This window comes from Vombatus ursinus, unplaced genomic scaffold (genome assembly GCF_900497805.2).
Source record: "Vombatus ursinus unplaced genomic scaffold, bare-nosed wombat genome assembly UNPS02004698.1, whole genome shotgun sequence".
In the NCBI taxonomy this organism is placed as follows: domain Eukaryota; kingdom Metazoa; phylum Chordata; class Mammalia; order Diprotodontia; family Vombatidae; genus Vombatus; species Vombatus ursinus.
This window is the reverse complement of record NW_020944476.1, coordinates 411369-432468: the sequence shown is the minus strand read 5'-3', so window position 1 is coordinate 432468 and position 21100 is coordinate 411369. Positions and strand designations below refer to the sequence as shown.

General features: G+C 40.0%; 1 protein-coding gene across 1 annotated transcript in view; it reads left to right on the top strand.

The window, feature by feature from the left end:
- Nucleotides 1–21100, top strand: part of PKHD1 (PKHD1, fibrocystin/polyductin) — a 492125-nt gene that overhangs the window by 82436 nt on the left and 388589 nt on the right. The window contains exons 22-27 of the mRNA XM_027840287.1: nt 6853–6991; nt 10552–10679; nt 13102–13286; nt 16903–17025; nt 18465–18570; nt 19027–19305. Coding sequence (XP_027696088.1) covers nt 6853–6991; nt 10552–10679; nt 13102–13286; nt 16903–17025; nt 18465–18570; nt 19027–19305 — 960 coding nt within the window. The remainder of the gene's footprint in view (nt 1–6852; nt 6992–10551; nt 10680–13101; nt 13287–16902; nt 17026–18464; nt 18571–19026; nt 19306–21100) is intronic.

Genomic DNA, 21100 nt, shown 5'->3' with positions numbered 1-21100 from the left:
ATTGTAGCCAAATTCCAGAGTTCCCAGGTCAAGGAGAAAATATTACAAGCAGCCAGAAAGAAATAATTCAAGTATTGTGGAAACACAATCAGGATAACACAAGATTTAGCTGCTTCTACATTAATGGACCACAGGGCATGGAATATAATATTCTGGAGAGCAAAGGAGATAGGATTACAACCAAGAATCACCTACCCAGCAAAACTGAGAATAATCCTGCAGGGGGGAAAATCATCATTCAGTGAAATAGAGGACTTTCAGGCATTCTTGATGAAAAGACCAGAGCTGAATAGAAAATTTGATTTTCAATACAAGACTCAAGTGGAACATGAAGAGGTAAACAGGAAAGAGAAAATCATAAGAGACTTATTATGGTTGAACTGTTTACATTCCTGCATGGAAAGATGATATTTGTAACTCATGAGACCTTTGTCAGTATTAGCGTAGTTGGAGGGGAAAAATCAAATGTATGTATATATAGATATAGATAGATAGATAGATAGAGGGCACAGGGTGAGTTGAAGATGAAGGGGTCATATCTGGAGAATAAAATTAAGGGGTGAGAGAGGATTATACTAGGAGAAGGAGAAAGGGAGAGGTATAATGGGGTAAATTATCTCACAAAAAAAAAAAACCAGAGAAGAAAAGGCTTTTACAGTGGAGGGGAAATGGGGGAAGGTGAGAGGGAATGAGTGAATCTTATTCTCATAGAATTTGACTTAAGGAGGGAATAACATACACACTCAGTTGGGTATGAAAGTCTGTATTACCTTATAGGAAAATGGGGGGGGGGGCGGAGAAAGAGTACGGGAGTAATAAGACTGGAAACATTGGAGCCAGGTTGTAAAAAAGAGTTTGTATTCAATTCTAGATAGAGTGAATACAGTGTTGGGCCTGGAGTCAGGAAGACTTGAGTTCAAATACAGCCTTAGACACTTACTAGCTGTGTGACCCTGGACATGTCATTTAACTTCTGTTTGCCTCAGTTTCCTCATCTGTAAAATTGGGATAAAAAAGCATCTACCTGCCAGGGTTGTTGTGAGGATCAAGTGAGATATTAATTGTAAAGTGCCTGGCACATAGTAAGCACTATATAGATATTAGCTAGTAGCAGTAGTAGTAACAGTAGTAGTAGCAGTAGTGGTAGCGGTGGTGGTGGTAGTAGTAGTAGTTGTAGTAGTAGTAGTAGCAGTAGTAGTAGTAGTAGTAGTAGTAGTAGTAGTAGTAGTAGTAGTAGTAATTAATAGAAAGTCGTTGGAATTTATTAAATAAAGAATGATGTGGTTATACCTGCCCAAGCTTTATAAAAATCATTTTGTCAGTTGTATGGAAGATGGACTTCAGAGGAAGGATACTTTGGGGTAGGGAGATCAATGAGAAAACCAATAGTTCAGGCAAGAGGTTGGGAAAATTTGAAACTACAGCAGGGGTCACACAAGTAGAGAGAAAGTGACAGATGCAAGGAATGTTGTGGGCGTGAAAGTGATAAGATTGAGAGGATATGAAGGGCATGAAGAGTATGAAATCCTTTTAGTTTTGCGCTTCATTACCTAACTACAGAGGAAGATAAATTTTGTATGTTCAAGGTTCAATTAAATTTGACAAATGTTTATGAGTCTGTTATGCATAAGCGCTGTGATGGGCAAGGAGAATTCAAAGACCAAAAAAAAAAATCAAACAAAACAGGTGGTTGTGATTGAAAATAAATTAAGGCTTGAGTAACATCCTTAAAATTCATCTTCAACGTCTCCTTTCTGCCCTTCCCCAACCTCTTCTTCAGTGAAATCCCCTTTCCCATTTCAGACACTGGATACTTGCCCTTTTTTCTAGCTCCTTTCAAAGCAGGAAAGGGTGGATCTTTTTTACACATTAACTAAAATTCACTCACAACAATGTGTTCCCTTTCCAGGTGTGTGCATTTTTAAGCTTTAAAAATTTTTAATTGTGGAATTAAATCCTGTTAAATAAATTTATGGCAGCCCAGAACAGATAATAATAACTAACTAATATTTACATAGCTTTTTGAAGTTTGCAAAGCATTTTATGTTTTATGTCATTTGCTATTCTCAATACTCTGTGAGTTAAGTGCTATTGCTATCCTCAATTTTTTTTTTCAATTTTTATTTCAATAAGGAGATTGAGGTTCAGAGACACTTTATGAGGTCATACAGCTAGTGAATACCTAAAGAAGGATTCAAACCCGGTCTTCTTGAATTTTAGCCCTGAAGCTACCCATTATGCAAAGCTGCTCCCAAGGGGGAGGTTTTTGTTTTTATTGGTTTGTTTGCTGCGTGTGATACAATACATCATGGGTATCTTCAGTTGCAGAGAATTTTGCTAAACCTTTGACTGACTAGACCTGCTTTGGTCCTCTTATGGTCCCTGATGGTTGGGAAGAAGGAACTGGTCAGAAAGGATAGATAGGGGCCTGGATTTTTCTTCCCTTTGCATTTGCTACCTCTCCCTTAATTCTAAATTTTGCTTCTTCCCCAGATGACAGAGATCCAGCACCTGTCCTTGGATGGCCTCCCCTTCCATGGACTTAAATACCCTTCCCTGAGTTTTTCTTTGCCTTTCTCTCCCTACTCCCAGGGATGTGTTAGAGTGAGGCAAAATAGAAATGGATCCCCTCAGGCCACGTATTGATTTAAAAAACCAAAAAATTAACATTATCTATATTGAGTTATACTTTTATTTATTTTGTTAAACATTTCCTAATTACATTTTAATCTGGCTTCAATAGCACTCTTGAGAGTTTCGCAAGGCCACATGCAGATGTGAATTCGACATCTCTGTGCTAGAGCCACCTCCAACTATCTCAGGAGAGATGAGCTGATTGTTAAATTTTCAGCATGAACATTTATACCATGAAAAATCTATAAACACTGCAAATCAGGGCTAGATTGTCTAGACTTAAGAAAGTAAAGAAAATGTTAATAATGCAAATTAAACTTAAAAGTGTGTTAATGCTACATTTCCCCTCCAGAGAGCTGATTGTCAAAGATTTACCAGCACATCTCTGTATCTCCCCAACTCCCTTTTCCCCTTATCCTCCCATGTACATTTGTATATTAATTGTGCTTAGTAGGCAGAGTAGGGTCTTCTAGGTTGGAGTTCCTGCTGCTTCCACTTTCTGGTCCCCAGGACAGCTGGTCTGGGACATAGAGTAGGATGTTTTGGCTCAGGTAAGGAGTCCAAATGAGATTGAAGGGCATTTCACTCTGGACCTAGAGGTGGTTAAATTAGAAGCATAAAAATCCTGCCAGAACTTTTATCTCTTGATGTTTGTGTGATTTTGACCCTAAAGATTAAGTGAAATCAAGGAGAATTGTCAACCTTGTCACTAATTATATATATGCAAGGAAAACTGACACAAAGAAAAGAGATTAAGTAAACAGTTATTTGGGTTGTGTAATACTATTGCAGTCATCGTGTATGCTATTTATGTCTATTTACCATACAGTACAATTGTCCCCTAGATCCAGTTACAAGAAACCTCATACCTCCTTGGCATCTATGACAACGGGCAATTCTGACTTCCCTGCCCTTCTGTCTCCTTTGTCTCTTCTTTTTTGTCTCACCCCTCCCAGTAAACACACATCCCATTAAATATGTCAGATTAATTTTGTCTGAAATTGCGTTTGGTTTACACAGTAAACTCTCTACATATACACTTAGTCTTCATAGTACACTGCACATGTCAGTTATGTGCTCATAACTAACAAAAAAAAGAGCAGGAACATTGCCAATGATTTGTACCATGCAATTTACTATTGAATTATAGAATCTTGAGCCAACAATAGAATTTCCTAGGATAAGTTTTGTCTTTCTAATTAGAAGGTGAACATTTGAGTGCAGATGTTATTTTCGATTTCTTTTGTAATCTCTATTGTACCTATCACAGTGCTAGCTAAATTGTAGTTACTTAGTAAATAATATTGCATTGGTCTAAAGAGAGGATGCACCCTTAAATCTTTTGAAAGGAAACCTATATATTTATATATGTAGGTATGGAGTCCTTCAATCTTCAGCCCAGTTGACCTAATCAATAGAAATTAGGGGTAGATAAAAGAGGTAATGAGGTGTTAATGCGTTAAAGAAACCCCTACTTTGTTCTCTTCTTTTGGAGTGTTAAGAGGTTTTCTTGAAGTAGTTAGATAAATTTATGGCAGCCCAGAACAGATAATAATAACTAACATTTACAGAGCTTTTTGAAATTTGCAAAACATTTTGTGTTTTAGCTCATTTGCTCTCCTCAACACTCTGTGAGGTAAGTGCTACTAATATCCTCAATTTTATAGCTAAGGAGACTGAGGTTCAGAGAGTCTTTATGAGGTCATACAGCTAGTGAATACCTAAAGAAGGATTCAAACTCAGGGTCGCTGGTCAAAGGCTGGCTGAAGATTGGGTATATCCCTGGTGGACACTAAAAAATAAGTTTGTTAGCCGAGACAGAGAGAGAGAGACAGAGAGAGAGACAGAGAGAGAGCCAGAGACAGAGAGAGAGAGAGAAAGACAGACAGACAGACAGACAGACAGGCAGACAAGGAATATTTGAGGCAGGAATCAGTGGTGTGGAATATGACCTCTGACTCTGTCCCAGAGAGCAGCAAGAGGAAAGAAGATTTCTCTCTCTTTTTTTTTTTTCCCCTGCATTGGCCATGACATCGTGCAATGAATGCGCAACCCACAAATAGGAAGCTTACTACATCCAGCATGGAATAGAAAGAGAGCAAGAAAGCTAGTATGGACAGGAAACAGCTTCAAGAAGCATGATTCCTGGCAGTAGAGAAAGGAGCCAATCATTTCTTAAAGGGAAAATTAGCCCTGGCAGCTGGGAATTGAATTATGGAAAGAAGCAGGCCCAGAGAGCCCTGCTCAACAATCTGTCCAGCAGAGACATTGCATCTAGCGAGGATGACACTAGAAGAAAAAGGATATTTGGAGACTTCAGGGCCAGAGAAATGAATTTCCTTGGCCTCAAATGTTTCCTATCTGTATGCCTCACTAACAGTGACTTTTAGTTTATGTGTACTCTCCTCAATGATGTCACGTGTATTTGGAGAACACATTGGAGTTGGAACACATCCCATAATGGGTTAATAGGGACAATGCTTTGTAGCACTGTTCTTTATTGGACAAGGAGTTCCATGATTTCATTGGTGTAGGGCAGTGGTGTCAAATAGAAATGGATTTCCTACAGGAGCCTATTGATTTAGAAAACCATAAATTAACATTATCTCTGTTTTATTATATTTTTATTTATTTTGTTAAACATTTCCTAATTACATTTTAATCTGGTTTGGCCTCATCCTGGACTTTTGCCCTGGGGACTTGAGTTTAATCCCTCTGATGTAGGGTATTCTCTCCGCCTGAAGATGACAGCATCTCATCTCCAACTTAGAATTTACAAGAGTTGCTTGTGGGCTCTGAAAGTTTAAGTGACTTGCCCATTGTCACACAGCTACTATCTGGCAGAGACAGGATTTGAATCAGGTCCAAGGTTATCTCTCTATCCACTAATTGCCTTTATTCACCTTAGCAGCTACAAGCCACAGCCTTTGATTCATCAATCCATGGATAGGAATATAAAACCCTACCTTTCGGACTAGGTTGAACCTCTTTGGGGAAGAGAATTCCAGGGATGTCCTCTAGCTCTAAGTTTCCAGCATCTTCAAGGATGGAACTGAGTGTAAGGGGTAGAGAGAGGTGAGATGGTTTTGTAGCAAGGTTCTTATTTGTAAGGGCCTTGGAATAGGTATGCAAACAGTCCCTGACTGTTTCTCTTGCCTTCTGCAGCAGTAGCACAGTCATCAGAAATAGGCTGGGTTTCTGTGACTTGCCCCTGGACTACAGGAAGACCAGAGAGGCTCAGGCTTTACTTATGGTACTATGACAATGATTATAAGTAGCAGCTATATTTTAGGAATGCTACTTCTAGGAAGGAAAGTTTGACCTATCAATCAATCAACCAGCCAAAAAACATTTATTAAGCACCTCTTATATTCCAGATGCTGTACTTGAGCTGCGGACATAAAGGCAAAAATGAAACCATTCCTACCCCCAAGGAGCTCACATTAAGACCAATATGGTAGTTTTTGGTCGATCAAACACTCCAGAATTCTGTTATACTAGGTCAATGTCCTCTGTTGATATTTCTGAGCAGGTTCAGGACGGGCTTCTCAGAAATTGTAAGGAGGAGATAGAATGAAGGGGGGACAGGCCATCAAAAAACATACTTGTTGATTACATTCAAGTCTATGCCTCCATTATAGAGGCGTTGGCAGTAAAGTCATTCAGCTATGATCTTAATGTGTCTCCGCCTGGTTTTGATAGAAACTTAATTTCACATTTTTCTCCTGGTACTGACCTGTCAGGTGCCATGGGCAGTTCATCCTTCCATTCCCCTCTAATTGCATGGTTGTTGTTCATGTCCAACTCCTCATGATCCTTTTTGGGGTTTTCTTTGCAAAGATACTGGAGTGGTTTGTCATTTCTTTCTTCAGCTCATTTTACAGATGAGGAAACTGAGGCCAAAAGGGTTAAGTGACTTGCCCAGGGTCACACAGATTTGAACTCAGGAAGATGAGTCTTCCTGACTCCAGGCCAGGCACTCTATCTACTATGCCCTCCAATTACATTAGTAAGGGTCTTATATATAGAGGAGAAACCCTATTTTATGTGGATATTTTCCCTTTCCCCTTTCTCTGTATCCCCATTAAATGCTTATTGACTGACTGATCGTTTTGGAACTCGGGTTTTCCCACGAGGGGCTTTTTCACAGCATCGAGTTTCCCATCTGTAGTCACTTTTTGATTTGTGATGCTTATTTTCTTTCTTTTTTTCTTTCAGTTTCCCAAATCAATTCCAGAACAGCTCGGCCAGGGGGGAAGCTCATCGAATCGCTTTCTGTGACTGGAGTCCCACCAACCTACAACATAACTCTATGGCTGGCAGGCTGTGGCAGCGAACTCCCTCTCATTCAGCCTTGGTAAGGAGGGCCTTTATTTCCCTGTGCCTTCTCAGGGTGTACAGTTATAGGAGAGATTCCTTTTGTGAATGGGTTGGACAGGGGACTGCCGAGGTTCCTCCCAACTCTTAAATTCTGTGATTCTGGCTCTGTGGATGCAGAAATCAGCTGTTTTTTTTCTACCTCTGAAAACTTATTTTCTTGGTTTCCATTAAGATCATTGATTTAGAATTAAAAGGAACCCAAAGGCAGTAGCATGTAGCTATGGAAAGACAGTTGGATTTGGAGTCAAAGGACATGGGTTCCAGTTTTGTTTCTGCCACTCATTGCCTGTGTGACTTTGCATAAACCACTTCACTTCTCACACGTAAAATGAGGATTGTTGTTGTTTAGTTGTTTCAGTTACATCCAACTCTTTGTGACCCTTTTTTGGGTTTTATTGGCAGATACCAGAGTGGTTTTGCCACTTCCTTCTCCAGCTCATTTTATAGATGAAGAAACTGTGGCAAAAAGGGTTAAGTGACTTCCCCAGGGTCACAAAACTAATTGGCCAGATTTGAACTCAGATTTTCTGATTCTATTCATTGTGTCACCTAACTGCCTATAATGAGGACTAGATAACCTCTAAGGTCCCTTTCAACCCTAAATCTATGATGCTAAAATCATCTAGCTTTATAGATGAGAAAATTATGGTAATCTGACTTGCATAAGGTGACGAAAGTAGCAGAATCACATAGTCTCAGAGTTGGAAGGAACTTCAGATACCATTAAGTCCAATTATACCTAAAAAAAAAAACAACAACAAAAAACCCTCAACAACATCCTCAAGAAATAGTCATAGAGCATTTTCTATTTTCCAATTTTCTACAGTAATTCAAACCCAGATATTATGACTCTAATCATTTCCCAGTAGGTACTTATATTTTTTGGAGAATCTATCTGTCTGTTCCTCTGTCTGTCCATCCATCCATCCATCCATCCATCCATCTCTCTATCTCTCTAAGCTTTTCATATGAAACTATAAATCTCTATCACGTGCCGTTTTCTTTTCTTAAGTATATAATAAATTCAACATGTCATTTTCAAATCTGCCCTGCTTGTCTGTGATTCCTTCTGTTCTCTTCTGTGCATTTGAAATTCTTCAATTGTCCCCTCATTTTTCTTTTTTTTTCTTTTTTGGTGTCAACTCTATCCCTATTCCCTTTTGCTTCCCAACTCTCTCCCTCTAACCCAATTAAAAAAAAAAAGTAGAATAAACCCCTTCTAACAAATATCCATAGTGAAGCAAACAAACTCTCAAATAAATTGTGTCCAGTTCTACACTTCGAATTCATGTCTCTGTCTGGAGGAGGGTAGCATGCTTCATCATTGGTCTTATGGAGCTGTGATGGGTCATTGCATTAGTTGGTATTTAGAGACTCCTACTTTGTGATGCAACTGTTTATAAAGTAAAATCCATTCTTTTCATGTCCTGCATTTACAAGAAACTGACAATACTACTGTTTTCCACTTTATTAAGATTTCTAGGTCTTCCATTCTTAACTGCTTTTATTTAAGGAGAAAAAAAAAAAGTTGGTCCTCCCTATAATAACCACTAGATGGCACCAAAACTCCACAAGCACTTTATTTCCCTAACTGCTGTTAGGAGAAAGAAAGATGCTATTTTCATAGAATTGTAGTTTTAGAGATAGAAGGAAACTCTGAGGCCATCTAGTCCAACCCCTTTATTTTATAGGTGAGGAAACTGAGGCCCAGAGTGGCCTCATAAGGTCACACAAATAATACATGCAAAGTGGCATTCAAACTGAAGTCTTTGAACTCCAGGTCCAATACCAGATGTCCTTGTTGAACTTTGTAAAACAACTTGTCCAAAGTTACACAGGAAGTAAATGAAAGAACCACATTTAAACCTAGGATATTTGACTTTTAAGCCAGTCCCATTATAGAATAACAATTTCCCCAAACCCTTTTAAGATGAGTAGAACCCAGATACCTCACCCTTTTCCGTACCAAAAGGAATTCTCTTACCTTTCATGTCTTGGGAATCTACTATTATAAGGAAATGTAGACAGCATGACTCTGCCTATGTTTAAGTCACTCTAGCCTCATGTCCTTTGGTACAGTGGCAATCCAAATATCCCTTAAAAAGGGAAGAGTGCACGAATTCAGATAACTAGAGCAATTGACCCAGAAGTCAGTCATATGGCATTATTGCAGTCCTGTTATGAAAAAGTGACTGAATTGACATAAGAGATATATTTGTTTAATCATAAAAATAAAAGGAAGTTAAGGAGTTAGCTATTTATTAGGTGCTATGGATGTTTGTAAGTAGATTTTTAAAAATTGTAATGTTGATTAAATTTTTTTTTAATTTCGAAGTTTATAAATACCTTTAATCTAGAGTGGTACAATGAGAAGACCACTGACTCTGGGGTCAGAAGACCCAAGTTCAAATCCTGCCTCTGATATTTAGTGCTTAAGTCATTTCACCTTTGTTGGCCTCAGTTTCCTTATCTGTAAAATAAGAAGGTTAAACTAGATGACCTCTGAGACCCCTCCTAGCTCCAGATCTATAATCTAATATCCCAATTTTTCAGATGAGAAAACCAAGACCCAGAGAGGGGAATTGATTTGACCAAAGGCACAGGCCAGGAGTAAAAACAACCATAAGTCATAATGATGGTGGCTCCTTGTTATCACCGGGGTCAAATAAAAATTCCTTTGTTTGTACGGTATTTTTACAATCTGGTCCTGTCCTACCTTTCTAGTCTTCTTACACTTTTCTCTCCTCTGCAATCCGGTAACACTGGTCTGCTTGCTATTCCTCCAGAATGACATTCCATCCCTTGAATCTGTGCCTTTTCATTTCTGGTCCACCCCCCTCCCCAGTCCTACCCTACCATGCCTGGAATGCTCTCCCTCCTCACTTTCTGGCTTCCCTGGCTTCCATCTAGACTCGATTTAAATACCATTTACTGCAGGAAGCCTCTTCCTTCAGTGCACTCCCCACCCCTTCCCCCTAATACTCCCCACCCCACTGCAAGTGTCTTTTCTCTGAGGCTATCTTCCATTTATACTGTATATATCTTGTTCATATACTTTTTTACTTGTCTTCCCTGTTAAAATATGAGTTCCTTGAAGGCAGGGACTAGGTTTTTGCTTTTCTTTGTGTCTGTAACTTTTAATACAATGTGAGCTTGTTGACTGACTAAAATAGGGTTTTGAAGTTCTTTTCTTGGTATTCAAATAAGATAGATACTCCATCTCTTGACTCTGAACTCCCGACTCAGGTAGTCACTCTTTTTCCATAGGTCCCACAGCTCCAGGGTCCATGTTAAATTACCTGCTTTTGGAGAGGGTCCTAGCATCTTCCATCTGACTCATCTTGAGATGAAAGTCAGAAGGACTCTTGGTCATTTAATCCCTTTATTTCTCCCCTAGTATTTCCACATGGCCATCATCATGGTTCAGATTTGTTTTATGTCCAAGTATCATGGGGATTTCCTCGGCTTGCTGAGGGTGCAAGTGCTACTTGCTTTGGGTTTCTTGCTATTGACTCCTTTGTCTCTGATGTTCAACAGCTACTTGCCACGGGAAGAAGCAGATGAAGACCTAAGAGGGGTCAACGTGACAGTCCAGAGACTGCAAAGGATAAGCCCACCTTTAGGAGGACATTTTCAGATCCAACTTCCCAAGACAGTGATACCTGGTAAAGAGGAAACAGCCCATGGGGCATTTCTGCTTTTAAATTTGGCACACACTAAAGGCTTAATAAATGCTCTATCTCATCTATATCTATCTTGTCCATCTATCTATAGCAATCATCTATATATCTAATTTTTTTTTTAGGCAATTGGGGTTAAGTGACTTGCCCAGGGTCACACAGCTAGTAAATGTCAAGTGATTGGTCTGAGGCTGGATTTGAACTCAGGTCCTCCTGACTTCAGGGCTGGTGCTCTATCCACTGCGCCACCTAGCTGCCCCTATATATCTAATTTCAAGATGTATATTCATAATAATACTAATAATAGCTTACCTAGAGACAGCAAAGTGACATAGCAGATAGACTCCCTGGACTGGGAGTCAAAAAGATCAGAACAAATTCTACCTCTTACTAGATGTGTGATCCTGGGCAACTTACTTAACCTTTCTCTGCCTTGATTTTCTCATCTGTAAAATGGGGATAATAATAGCACTTACCTTACTGTTGTAAAGATCAAATGAGGTAACGTGAAAAGGGAAGGTCATAGGATCGTAGAAGGTAGATGTGGCAAGAATTTTAAAAGTTATCTCAGGGGCAGCTAGGTGGTATAGTGGATAGAGCACCGGCCCTGGAGTCAGGAGGACCTGAGTTCAAATGCGGCCTCAGATACATAACATTCACTAGCTGTGTGACTCTGGGCAAGTCACTTAACCCCAATCGCCTTACCAAAAAAAAAAGTTATCTCACTGAACCTCCTCATTTCATCAATCACAGGGTCATAGATCTAGGGCTAACTAGATCCCTTCTAGTTCAGGGATTCTTAATCTTTTTTTGAGTGTGTCATGGGTCCCTTTTGGCAATCTGCTGAAGCATATAGATCCCCTCTCAGAGTAATGTTCGTAAATGCGTAAAATAAGATACAGAGCATAAAAGGGAAACCAGTGATATTGATACATAGGTATCTGTCTGTCTGTCTATCTGTCTGTCTGTCTATCCATCTGTCTGTCTGTCTGTCTGTCCATCCTCTAAACAAACTAGTTCATGGACCTCAGGTTAAGAGCTCCTGGTCTATTTCAACTTCCATCATTTTGCAGATGAGGAAACTGAGGCCCAGGGATGTTAAATGCCCTGCCCAAGATCTCACAGGTAGAAATGGCAGAACCAGGATTCAAACTGAGACCCTCTGACCCCAAAGCCAGATTTTTTACTCTACAACACCAGTGTCAGCTGATGTGTGACCACATGAAAAGTGGTCAGTTCTTTACTTTTTCTAAGGTCACTTTTGATTTTAGTTTTAGTTTTTAATTTAATTTAGTTTTTAATTTAGTTTTCAAGACTTGAACATGACATCTGAAATGTAATTCCAGGGTTGGTGGCATTATATGAGTTTGTCTTGTATGACACTTTGTGCCACGAGAGAGACAATGTGGTACATTGCATAGCATGTCAACTTTGGAGAAAAGCAAACCTGGATTGGATATGCTCTCTGCCTGTGCAGCAAATTGCTCAACCTCTCTCAGCCCCAATTTCCTCACCTGTAAATTGGGGATAATAATAGCATCTATTTCCCAGGGTCATTCTGACAATAGAGCAAATTAATTTTTTGAAAGTGCATTGCAAACCTTCAAATGCTATGTAAGTATGAGCTATTACTATTATTATTATTATTATTAATAAGGTAATGATAATCATGTGAGCTGCTAGGTGGTGCAGTGGATAGAGTCCCTGGCCTGGAGTCAGGAAGACTCATCTATTTGAGTTCAAATCTGCCTCAGATACTACTTGCTGTGTGTCCCTGGGCAAGTCACTTGTCCCTGTTTGCCTCAGTTCCTCATCTGTATAATGAGCTGGTAAAGGAAATGGCAAACCACTGCAGTATCTTTGCCAAGAGAGCCCCAAATGGGGTCACGGAGAATTGGATACAACTGAAACAACAACAACAATAATGATCATCATTCTTATCATTACGGCTCACATTTATATAGTACCTATTATGAGCACTGTGCTAAGAGCTTTACAAATATTATTTTATTTGATTCTCACAACAACCTTAGAAGGTAGATGCAATTATTACCTCTATTTTACAGATGGGGAAACCAAGGCAAGCAGAGGCCATGTGACTTGCCCAAGATCACACTTCTAATAAGTGTCTGAGGCTGAATTTGAACTCAGGTCTTCCTGTCTCTAGGCCCAGTGCTCTATCCACTGCACCACCTAGCTGATTAAAGGCATCGAGTTAATATCACCATGAAATGACGTTTTCCTAGTGAGAAGGAACTCAAAATAGAACTCAGTGGTTCTCTTGAATTTCCACTTTGAGGACCCAGGGCTATTCCAGCAGACTTGGCTTTTGCTCTCAGTTGCCCTCGCCCTCTGTGGTCAGTTATTTCACGCTGTGTGCTTACTGTTTGAAAATATCCCTCCACAGGCATCCCTGTGCACATTTCTGCTTGTGACCTCCGTGAGCTCTTACAGGGCAGCAACGATGACTTTGCAGCTCAGCTCTTTGATGTCAGTGACTTTAAGGTGCAGAAAGATCTAAACACCTGCTATGAGCGTGTGTGGACCCTCACCTGGATGTCCCAAACAGGGGACTTGCCCAATATCATCAGTGTATGTATAATGTTTCTTCTTCAATGTGGAGATTTGATGTGACCAGTGAAATAGACCTGGCCAACCCACATAGGGTTGTCTTACAAGAGCCTTCTCTCAAAAGCGAGAATCTCTGAAGTGGAGATTGGGTCAGGGAGGTACACGACTCCAGTGGTTGGGTAGTTTGCTATTATGGGTGGGAAGATGGGTTTCATCCTATCTTCCCTGTCATAGCCAAATATGTGGCTTGTTTCCAACAAATCATACTACCTTTAAACACAACACTACTTTTTCCCTCCCCATTCTGTCCCGTTCACTCTTCCTTGCAAGCTCTTAAGCACCCCTCTTTTGAGCCAGGTGTTACAGCCTCAGGGAAGTTATAAATTAGCTTCTACCTGGGTACTCATAGCATCAACTGTGCAGAAGAGGAAAATTTCACAGCCTTCTCTTCTGCCATTATACTCACTCTCTGCCCCCAGATCACCCGGTGGCTTTGGTAGATGTACCTTGAAGGCAAGGCTTGGCCCTCTGGGGCAGAGACAAGTGACTAAGAGCCCCATATCCCCCCACCCCATCCTTTTTTTTGAGTGGGCCAAAGGGGTTCTCACATGATGACCAGGGATGGATGAGTTCTGATCTGTATCACCAATCTCATTACACTACCTTTTCCCCTAAAAACCACCCCTCTTCTGAACGACATTTTTCCTGTTCAGGGCATCACCATCTTTCCAGGCACCCAGCTTTATAACCTCAGTTTCATCTCTGACTCCTCATTCTCACTGATCTCAATATTGCTGACCAGTTGTTAAGCTTATAATTTCTACTTTCATAATATCTTTCTATTCTGTCCCCTTATTACTACCTACACAGTCACCAGCCTAGATCAAGACCTCCTCACCTCTTGTTTGGATCCTTCTAACTGGTTTCAAGCCTCAAGTCTCTCCCTTCTCCAATTCATCCTTCATTTATCTGCCAAATGAATTGTCCTAAAGACCAGATCTTATGATGTCGATGTCACTCCCCTACTCAATAAACTCCAGTGGCTCTCTATTGAGTCTAGGATCAAACATTATTTCATCTTCCCCCTATTTGTACATTTTATAAAGTATGTAATTACTAGAATGGTAGTACATGTATATAATTTATAAATTAGTAAATACAAGCATATGGGGGATTGCTCTGTGTGTGTGTGTATTTTTTTTTTTTTACCTGATAAGGTATATGATTAAAACAGTTTAGAAATCACTGCCTTAGATATCTTCAAGCAAAGCCTAGACAATCCTTGTTGGGTATATTGTAATGAGGATACTTGTTTATGTATGGATTGAGCTAAATGACTTCTGAGGTCCCTTCCTATGCTGAGATTTTGAGAATCCATTGTGGTATCTTTCAGGCAGATACTTTGAGTTACTTTGCATAAAACTAGGGAACTCTACCCCCTATTCTTATCAATATGTTATGGGATTATAGACACCAACTCCCTCCTTTTACATGGAAAGAAATTGACATAGTGGATAGAGAGCTAGTCTTGAAGCCAGGAAAACCTGGATTCGATCCTGCCTCTGACACATACTGGATGTGACTTTGGTCTTCCTTCTAACTTAAACTTTCAGTTCTCCAGGCAATTCCCTGAGATTGTAAGTTGCAGAACGGTTTTAGATCTGCTTTGGTAGAGAGAATTTCCTTATTGGGAACTCCCTACCAAAATGAAATCATATCTCCTCTTTCCCATAAAAAGTTCAACTTTATGTTTAATTGGTACCCCCTTATAACAATTGAAGCCCATTTTCCCCCTTTCTAACCTCAGTGAGAAGTGGTTGGTCAACATCTCCATTTCAACTGACTATTCAATAGTTTGAACAGATTGACTTAGATTGTCAGAAATGCAGACTAGGATAGAGGACTGACCTGGGAGTCAAGAATACATATGTTTGAGTCCTGCATCTGACACTTACTAGCTGTGTGATGTGGGCAAGTCAATGCCCAGTCAGCACTCGAAGGCCATGTTACAGACAAATTGTTTGGACTTCATCATCAAAGGGACTTTCTGCACTGAGTTCTCTATATGTTGAAATCACAGGTTGAGATTGCCAGCCCTGTAAAAAAAAATCTTAGAGGCATATGTTTCAGAGGGAGCAAGTTTGAAAAATAATTTATATACTTCAAGAAAGAAAGTGAAGAAAGGAAGAAAGGAGAGAGAGAGACAGACAGACAGAGAGAGACAGAGAGACAGAGACACAGATTCAGAGAAATAATTTGTGATTCATCATGTAGATGATGACAAAATCAACTAGAGGTGAATGTTTAGGTTTTGAAATAAAATAATCTATCAGTCATATGGTGTCTAGGGATGTCAACATGAGACTTTTTATATCATGGGTAGGGTATTGTTGTGTTGTGACCTCTGGAACTCTATACCTTAGCATGGTTTTCAAATATGATGCTTTGTGGGAGGATTATGGGTTCTAATACAGTAACATCTAGTTTATGGGTTTCAAAAGTGAATTGATAATTAACTTATAAGATTATGAAATGGAGACAAGTACACCCAGTTCTTTGGATATTCTGTGGGAAAGACCACTATTGGCATCAGGAAATGGGGTGGCAATCACACTTTAATAAAGCACAGAGTACATGGGGGCAAAAAGCCCACAAAGACAGAGACAAATGGCAAAAAGGATTACACAGGCAGACGGTGTGGGGATGGGGGAATGGAACAGTGAAGGTAGGCAATGCAACAAAAAGGATGGAAAGGAAAGAGGCTTTTAGATTAGTATCACTCATGTAACCATGGCTTAGAATTGGGATCACTAGGCAGCATGGACCTTGTGGAAATGGAAGAATACTGGGGGCAAGATTTTGAGGTCTCATTTTTATAGGGTTTTTGGGGGGAAACAGACTAACTTCTATCTGTGCTACCTTGGGGTTAGTTCATTAATGTATCAAATTTTGTCAAAGTTATCAGTAAAATTTCTAAGTTAAATCTCAAAGTTATCAGCTCCTCTTGATGTTTTGCTGGTCTGGAATTGTGGAGATCTGGAATATGTCTGGAATTTACGTATCATAGGACCAAAAGACCCTGACAGCAGTGCCTAGATGGCTTCTGCTGATTCAGCACATATCACCAGGATGTGAATTTTTGTTAGTATATGAGATAATTTGTAAATTATGCTTCTTTGATGTTTTGTATGAGACTTCCAGGTTCCTCTTGGCAATCTTATTTCCTGTTATTGCCCTTTTATACTGGTTCCCTATAACCTTACCTATTATACTGACTGGAGGTGATAGTGGTGGTGGTCAAGGGGACTAGAAAAATATACAATTTTAACACAAAAAGAAAAACAATAAAATTCCAAACCAGAAACAAAAGTATCACAAAGATCTAAAGAAAGGTGGGTGTGGTTTGCACAAAGTGTAATCTCACTTAAAACAAAATATTCCTTGGGTCTACTGGGTCTTCATGAGTCACTCCTTATACTACCAAGCTTCTAGTTCTACAGCCAGTTCTCCCCCACTCCCTTTATGCCACCACAGTTTCTTAAGTAGAATGCCCCAAGATTTATTATTAAATAGTCTAATCTGAACCAGTGTAAAAAACAATAACCTATGTCATTATAAATGTTTATCACCATTTCAGGTCTCGGCAGAAAATCTAACTGGTGCATATCCAGCTGTGAGTACTCGGGTAGTTTATGATGGTGGTGTTTTTCTTGGACCCATATTTGGAGATATGTTGGTTACTCCCAACACATACCCACAGGTGAGAATAGAGGGGCTTCCTAAGGGGCTTTCTAATCTTCACTTGGCTGTTTCACCATTTGTAATATTGGCTATTTTGACTTAGTTCTTAGAACCTCAGTTTTTCTATCATCAAAACAGGTCACTGACATTCATTAATTTATTAATTGATTCACAAATATGATTGTGCTTGTACTCTAGACAACACAGCATTAGGGAATATGGGAGAAGAATACACAAAGGATACAAAGAAGAATAAGACATGGTCCTTGTCTTCATGGAGTTTATAATTGAATGGATCAGATAAATCTTACACAGAAAACCCTGCAATACAAAGGACAGTGTAATATACATGTTACACAAGGGATTGTTTTATTCACTGTATTTGTATACCTACTGCCTAGCAAAATATCTGTCTACTTAATAGATTTTTGTTGGTTGATGGAAGTTTGGGAGAGTAAGAGATCATTTATGTTGGGGGAAGTCAAGGAAGCCATTTTTGAAGAGGTAGCATTTTGGCCGGGCCTTGAAATATGGCTAGGATTATAATAGGTGAAGGTGGATGAGGATGGTGGGTTAGAACATTAGCACAACATTCTAGGTATAGAGAATAGTGTGAGCAAAGGTATAGGGGTGGAAATATGTTTGTGGAATGATCTGTAGTCCAGTTTGGTTGAAGTGCAGGGGAAATACAGAGGGGAATAATCAATAGATCAACCAATAAGCATTTATTTGGAACTTACTATTTATTATGCCAAGCTCTGTGCTAGGTACTGGGGATTACAAATATAGGTAAAAACAGTGGCTGCCTTCAAGGAATTTACATTCGAATGGGGGAGACAACACATAAATAAAGAAGTACTTGTAAGATATAGAGTAAATAGAAGGCAGTGGGGGAAGATTCTAATAGCTTTTGGGAGGGTCAGAGGGAAGAGTGGGAAAGACCTGCATAAAGGGGGGAGGGCAGTGAGGTGGCACAGTGGATAGAGCACCGGCCCTGAAGTTAGGAGGACCTGAGTTCAAATTTGGCCTCAGACCAATCACTTGACACTTACTAGCTGTGTGACCTTTGGCAAGTCACTTAACCTCTGTCAGCCTCAGTGTCCCCATCTGTAAAATAGGGTTGTTTTGAGAGTCAAATGAGATAACATCTGCAAAGAGTTTTGCAAACCATAAGGTGCTATATAAGTGCTAATTATTACTAATGTAGTTATGAGATATCCCAGGAGATGGGACAGAATGGTTCTTCACCTTATGGGGCTTAACAATAGCAAGGTACTTTACAGCTAACACCTAGTATCCCAAGACATCTTGCTCTACAACTATACAGATATATAATGAGAATAGAAAGAAGAAGGCTGTTTGGTTGGGACTTTCCAGGAAGCATCAGCTTCACATAAAAATGGTCCTGTAGCATCTGAACTGTACATACTGTGTTTGCTATGTCTTGTGTTTCTCCAGGTAACTGTGGGAGTCAATGATATACCTGCTCACTGTTTGGGTTCCTGCTCTTTCCAATACCATCAAGAATCAACCCCATTGGTTCAAGCTGTCTGGTACTCTTATGGTAAGATGCTTTCAATTGAATCTTAGGGAAAATAAGTTCTAGACTCAAAAGGAGTTTCCTTAAGAGTATGGATTTGGCTTGGGGAATAGGGAGGGCTGAGTGGTTTCTGGCACATTTTTGTAGTTGTTCAGTCACAGCCGACTCTCATCATGACCCCATTTGAACTTAGGTTTTCCTGACTCTAAACCCAACTCTCTATCCACTGTGCCACCTCGCCGCCCTTCTAGCAGGTAGCAGGTGCTTAATGGGTGCTGAGAGATTGATTAATTAGGGATCGAAGCAAAGTGGAAAGTTTCTCTATTTATCTACAGCATTTCTGGTAAGAACTGTGAAATGCAAGCAGTATGGATTCTTGGTGGACAGAGCACTGGGCCTGAAGTCAGGAAGACTCATCTTCATGAGTTCAAATCACTGGAGGTGGTTCATTTGGTATATTTGCTTCATTTCTTCTGTCAGATGATGACATTAACCTGCTGGTCTTTATCACGGGATCCAGTTTTCCTGGTGACTCTAAAGCTTTGAAAATTGAGGTGAATCAACAGATCTGTGAAGTCATGTTCTCAAACCAAACTTATGTGATCTGCCAGATGAGCTTCTTAACAACTGGAGAGTATCAGGTGGTGATGCTGGTGAGGCACTTTGGCTTTGCACTCAATGTCAGTGGAGGAGAGGGCATCTACTTCAACATTGAACCCAAGTTGGAAGTAGTGGAACCTTCTGTAGCCCCAGAGATTGGTAAGTTTGGAAAAGAAACAAGAATCCACTTGATTCCCTGAATGTGATATTCAGACCACAGGGTTTTGGGGCTGTTCTGAGAGAACTAGCAGGCGTTGGCAAATGCTTTCAAACACCCTAATGTCTGCTGTGGTTTGCAACTTTTAATTTCCTAATATCAGCATTTCCTCTAATGAATTTTACCTCACATGGTCAATGTCTGTTGAATAAATGAATGTGCAAATGAACAGCAAACATTTGGACCCGTAAACACATCTTGGTAGGACTTGTTAAATGTTCTTCTATTTTGGGCTACTACTCAGACTGGCATTCAAAACTTTCCAAATGATCTGTCACTGGCTTTCCAGATTTGTTTTATGTTATTTTCCTTCCCATATACATGCTCTAGGCAAATGAGGGTTATTTGCCTCTCCTCTATCCCTAATTAGCAGCTAGGTGGTTCAGTGGATAAAGTGCTGAACCTGGAGTCAGGAAGACTCTTCTTTGTGAGTGCAAAGCTGGCCTCAGACACTTACTAGCTGTGAGACCTGGGCAAGTCACTTAACCCTGTTTGCCACAGTTTCTCATCTGTGAAATGAGCTGGAGAAGGAAATGGCAAACACTCCAGTCTCTTTGCCAAGAAAACTCCAAATGGGGTCACAGAGAGGCAGACGTGACTGAAAAATGACTATGTCCCTAGCTACTTACCTTACACATATAATAAGGCTTCCCACTTCCAGGTTTTTGACCAGGCCTTTCTTGGGTTTAGATTTTTCTTACCTTCTGCCCCCTTCTCCAATTCTGCCTCTTTCAGTCCTACCCACCCGTCAAAATGCAGAACAATTGTCACTTTCCTCATGAAACCTCCAATCAAGGTTTCATGAAGTAAGAAGGCCAGTCAGAGAGTGAGTGAAATAGAGTAATGTAAAAAAAGGCTAGAAGGATAGATTGGGGCCAGGTTGTAAAGGATTTTAATGTCTTACAAAGATAGGCAACAGATTGAATATGGGCTCCATAGCTGATACACGGTTCCTTTGAATCATCTGGTCATAAATGATTTTCCTTTTCTTGATCTCAAATAGTAACATTTTATTTGAGCCTCTCCTATGCCCTTATATTTAACTTTGTAGGTATTTGTGGATATATTCTATCCTTCCTATTATGTGTGGAATAATGTGCACAGAACTGACTTTTCTGAGTAATTTGAGATACAAAGATCAATAAGACACAGCCCCCTGCCCTCTTGGGGCCACCACAAGACACCACTCTGTCTTATTTATCTTTGTATTCATCAGGGTTATTAACTCAGTGCTATGAACACTGTAAGCACTAAATAAATTATGTTTGTTTTAGAAAGATATCAGGCAGAGTCAGGTCAGTCATCATAGCTCATCAGGATGATGTGATCTACTGGGAAGATCCTCGAAGTAGCATTCACAGGTCTTGGATACAGTAAAACAAACAAACAAACAAACAAACAAACAAACAAAAAAACTACTGAGCCCCAAGTCAGGAGGCCAGGGCTTGAATCTAGCTGGGTGACCTTGGGTAAGTCATACACTTTTATCTGCCTAGGTATTTATACAGGGCCCTTCCTTTTTCCTTCCTTCCCCCCCCCCTCCCCTCCCCTCCCCCCCCTCTCCTCCCTCCCCTCCCCTCCCCTCCCCTCCACTCCCCATTCTTCCTTCTCTCTTTCCTTTCCTCATTTCCCATCATTTTTCCTTCATCCCTCTGACCTCCCTGTCTTCCCTCCTTTCTCCTTCCTAATTTAGAAATCAACCTCTCCTTCATTCCATACTTTGAATCAGTTGCCAAA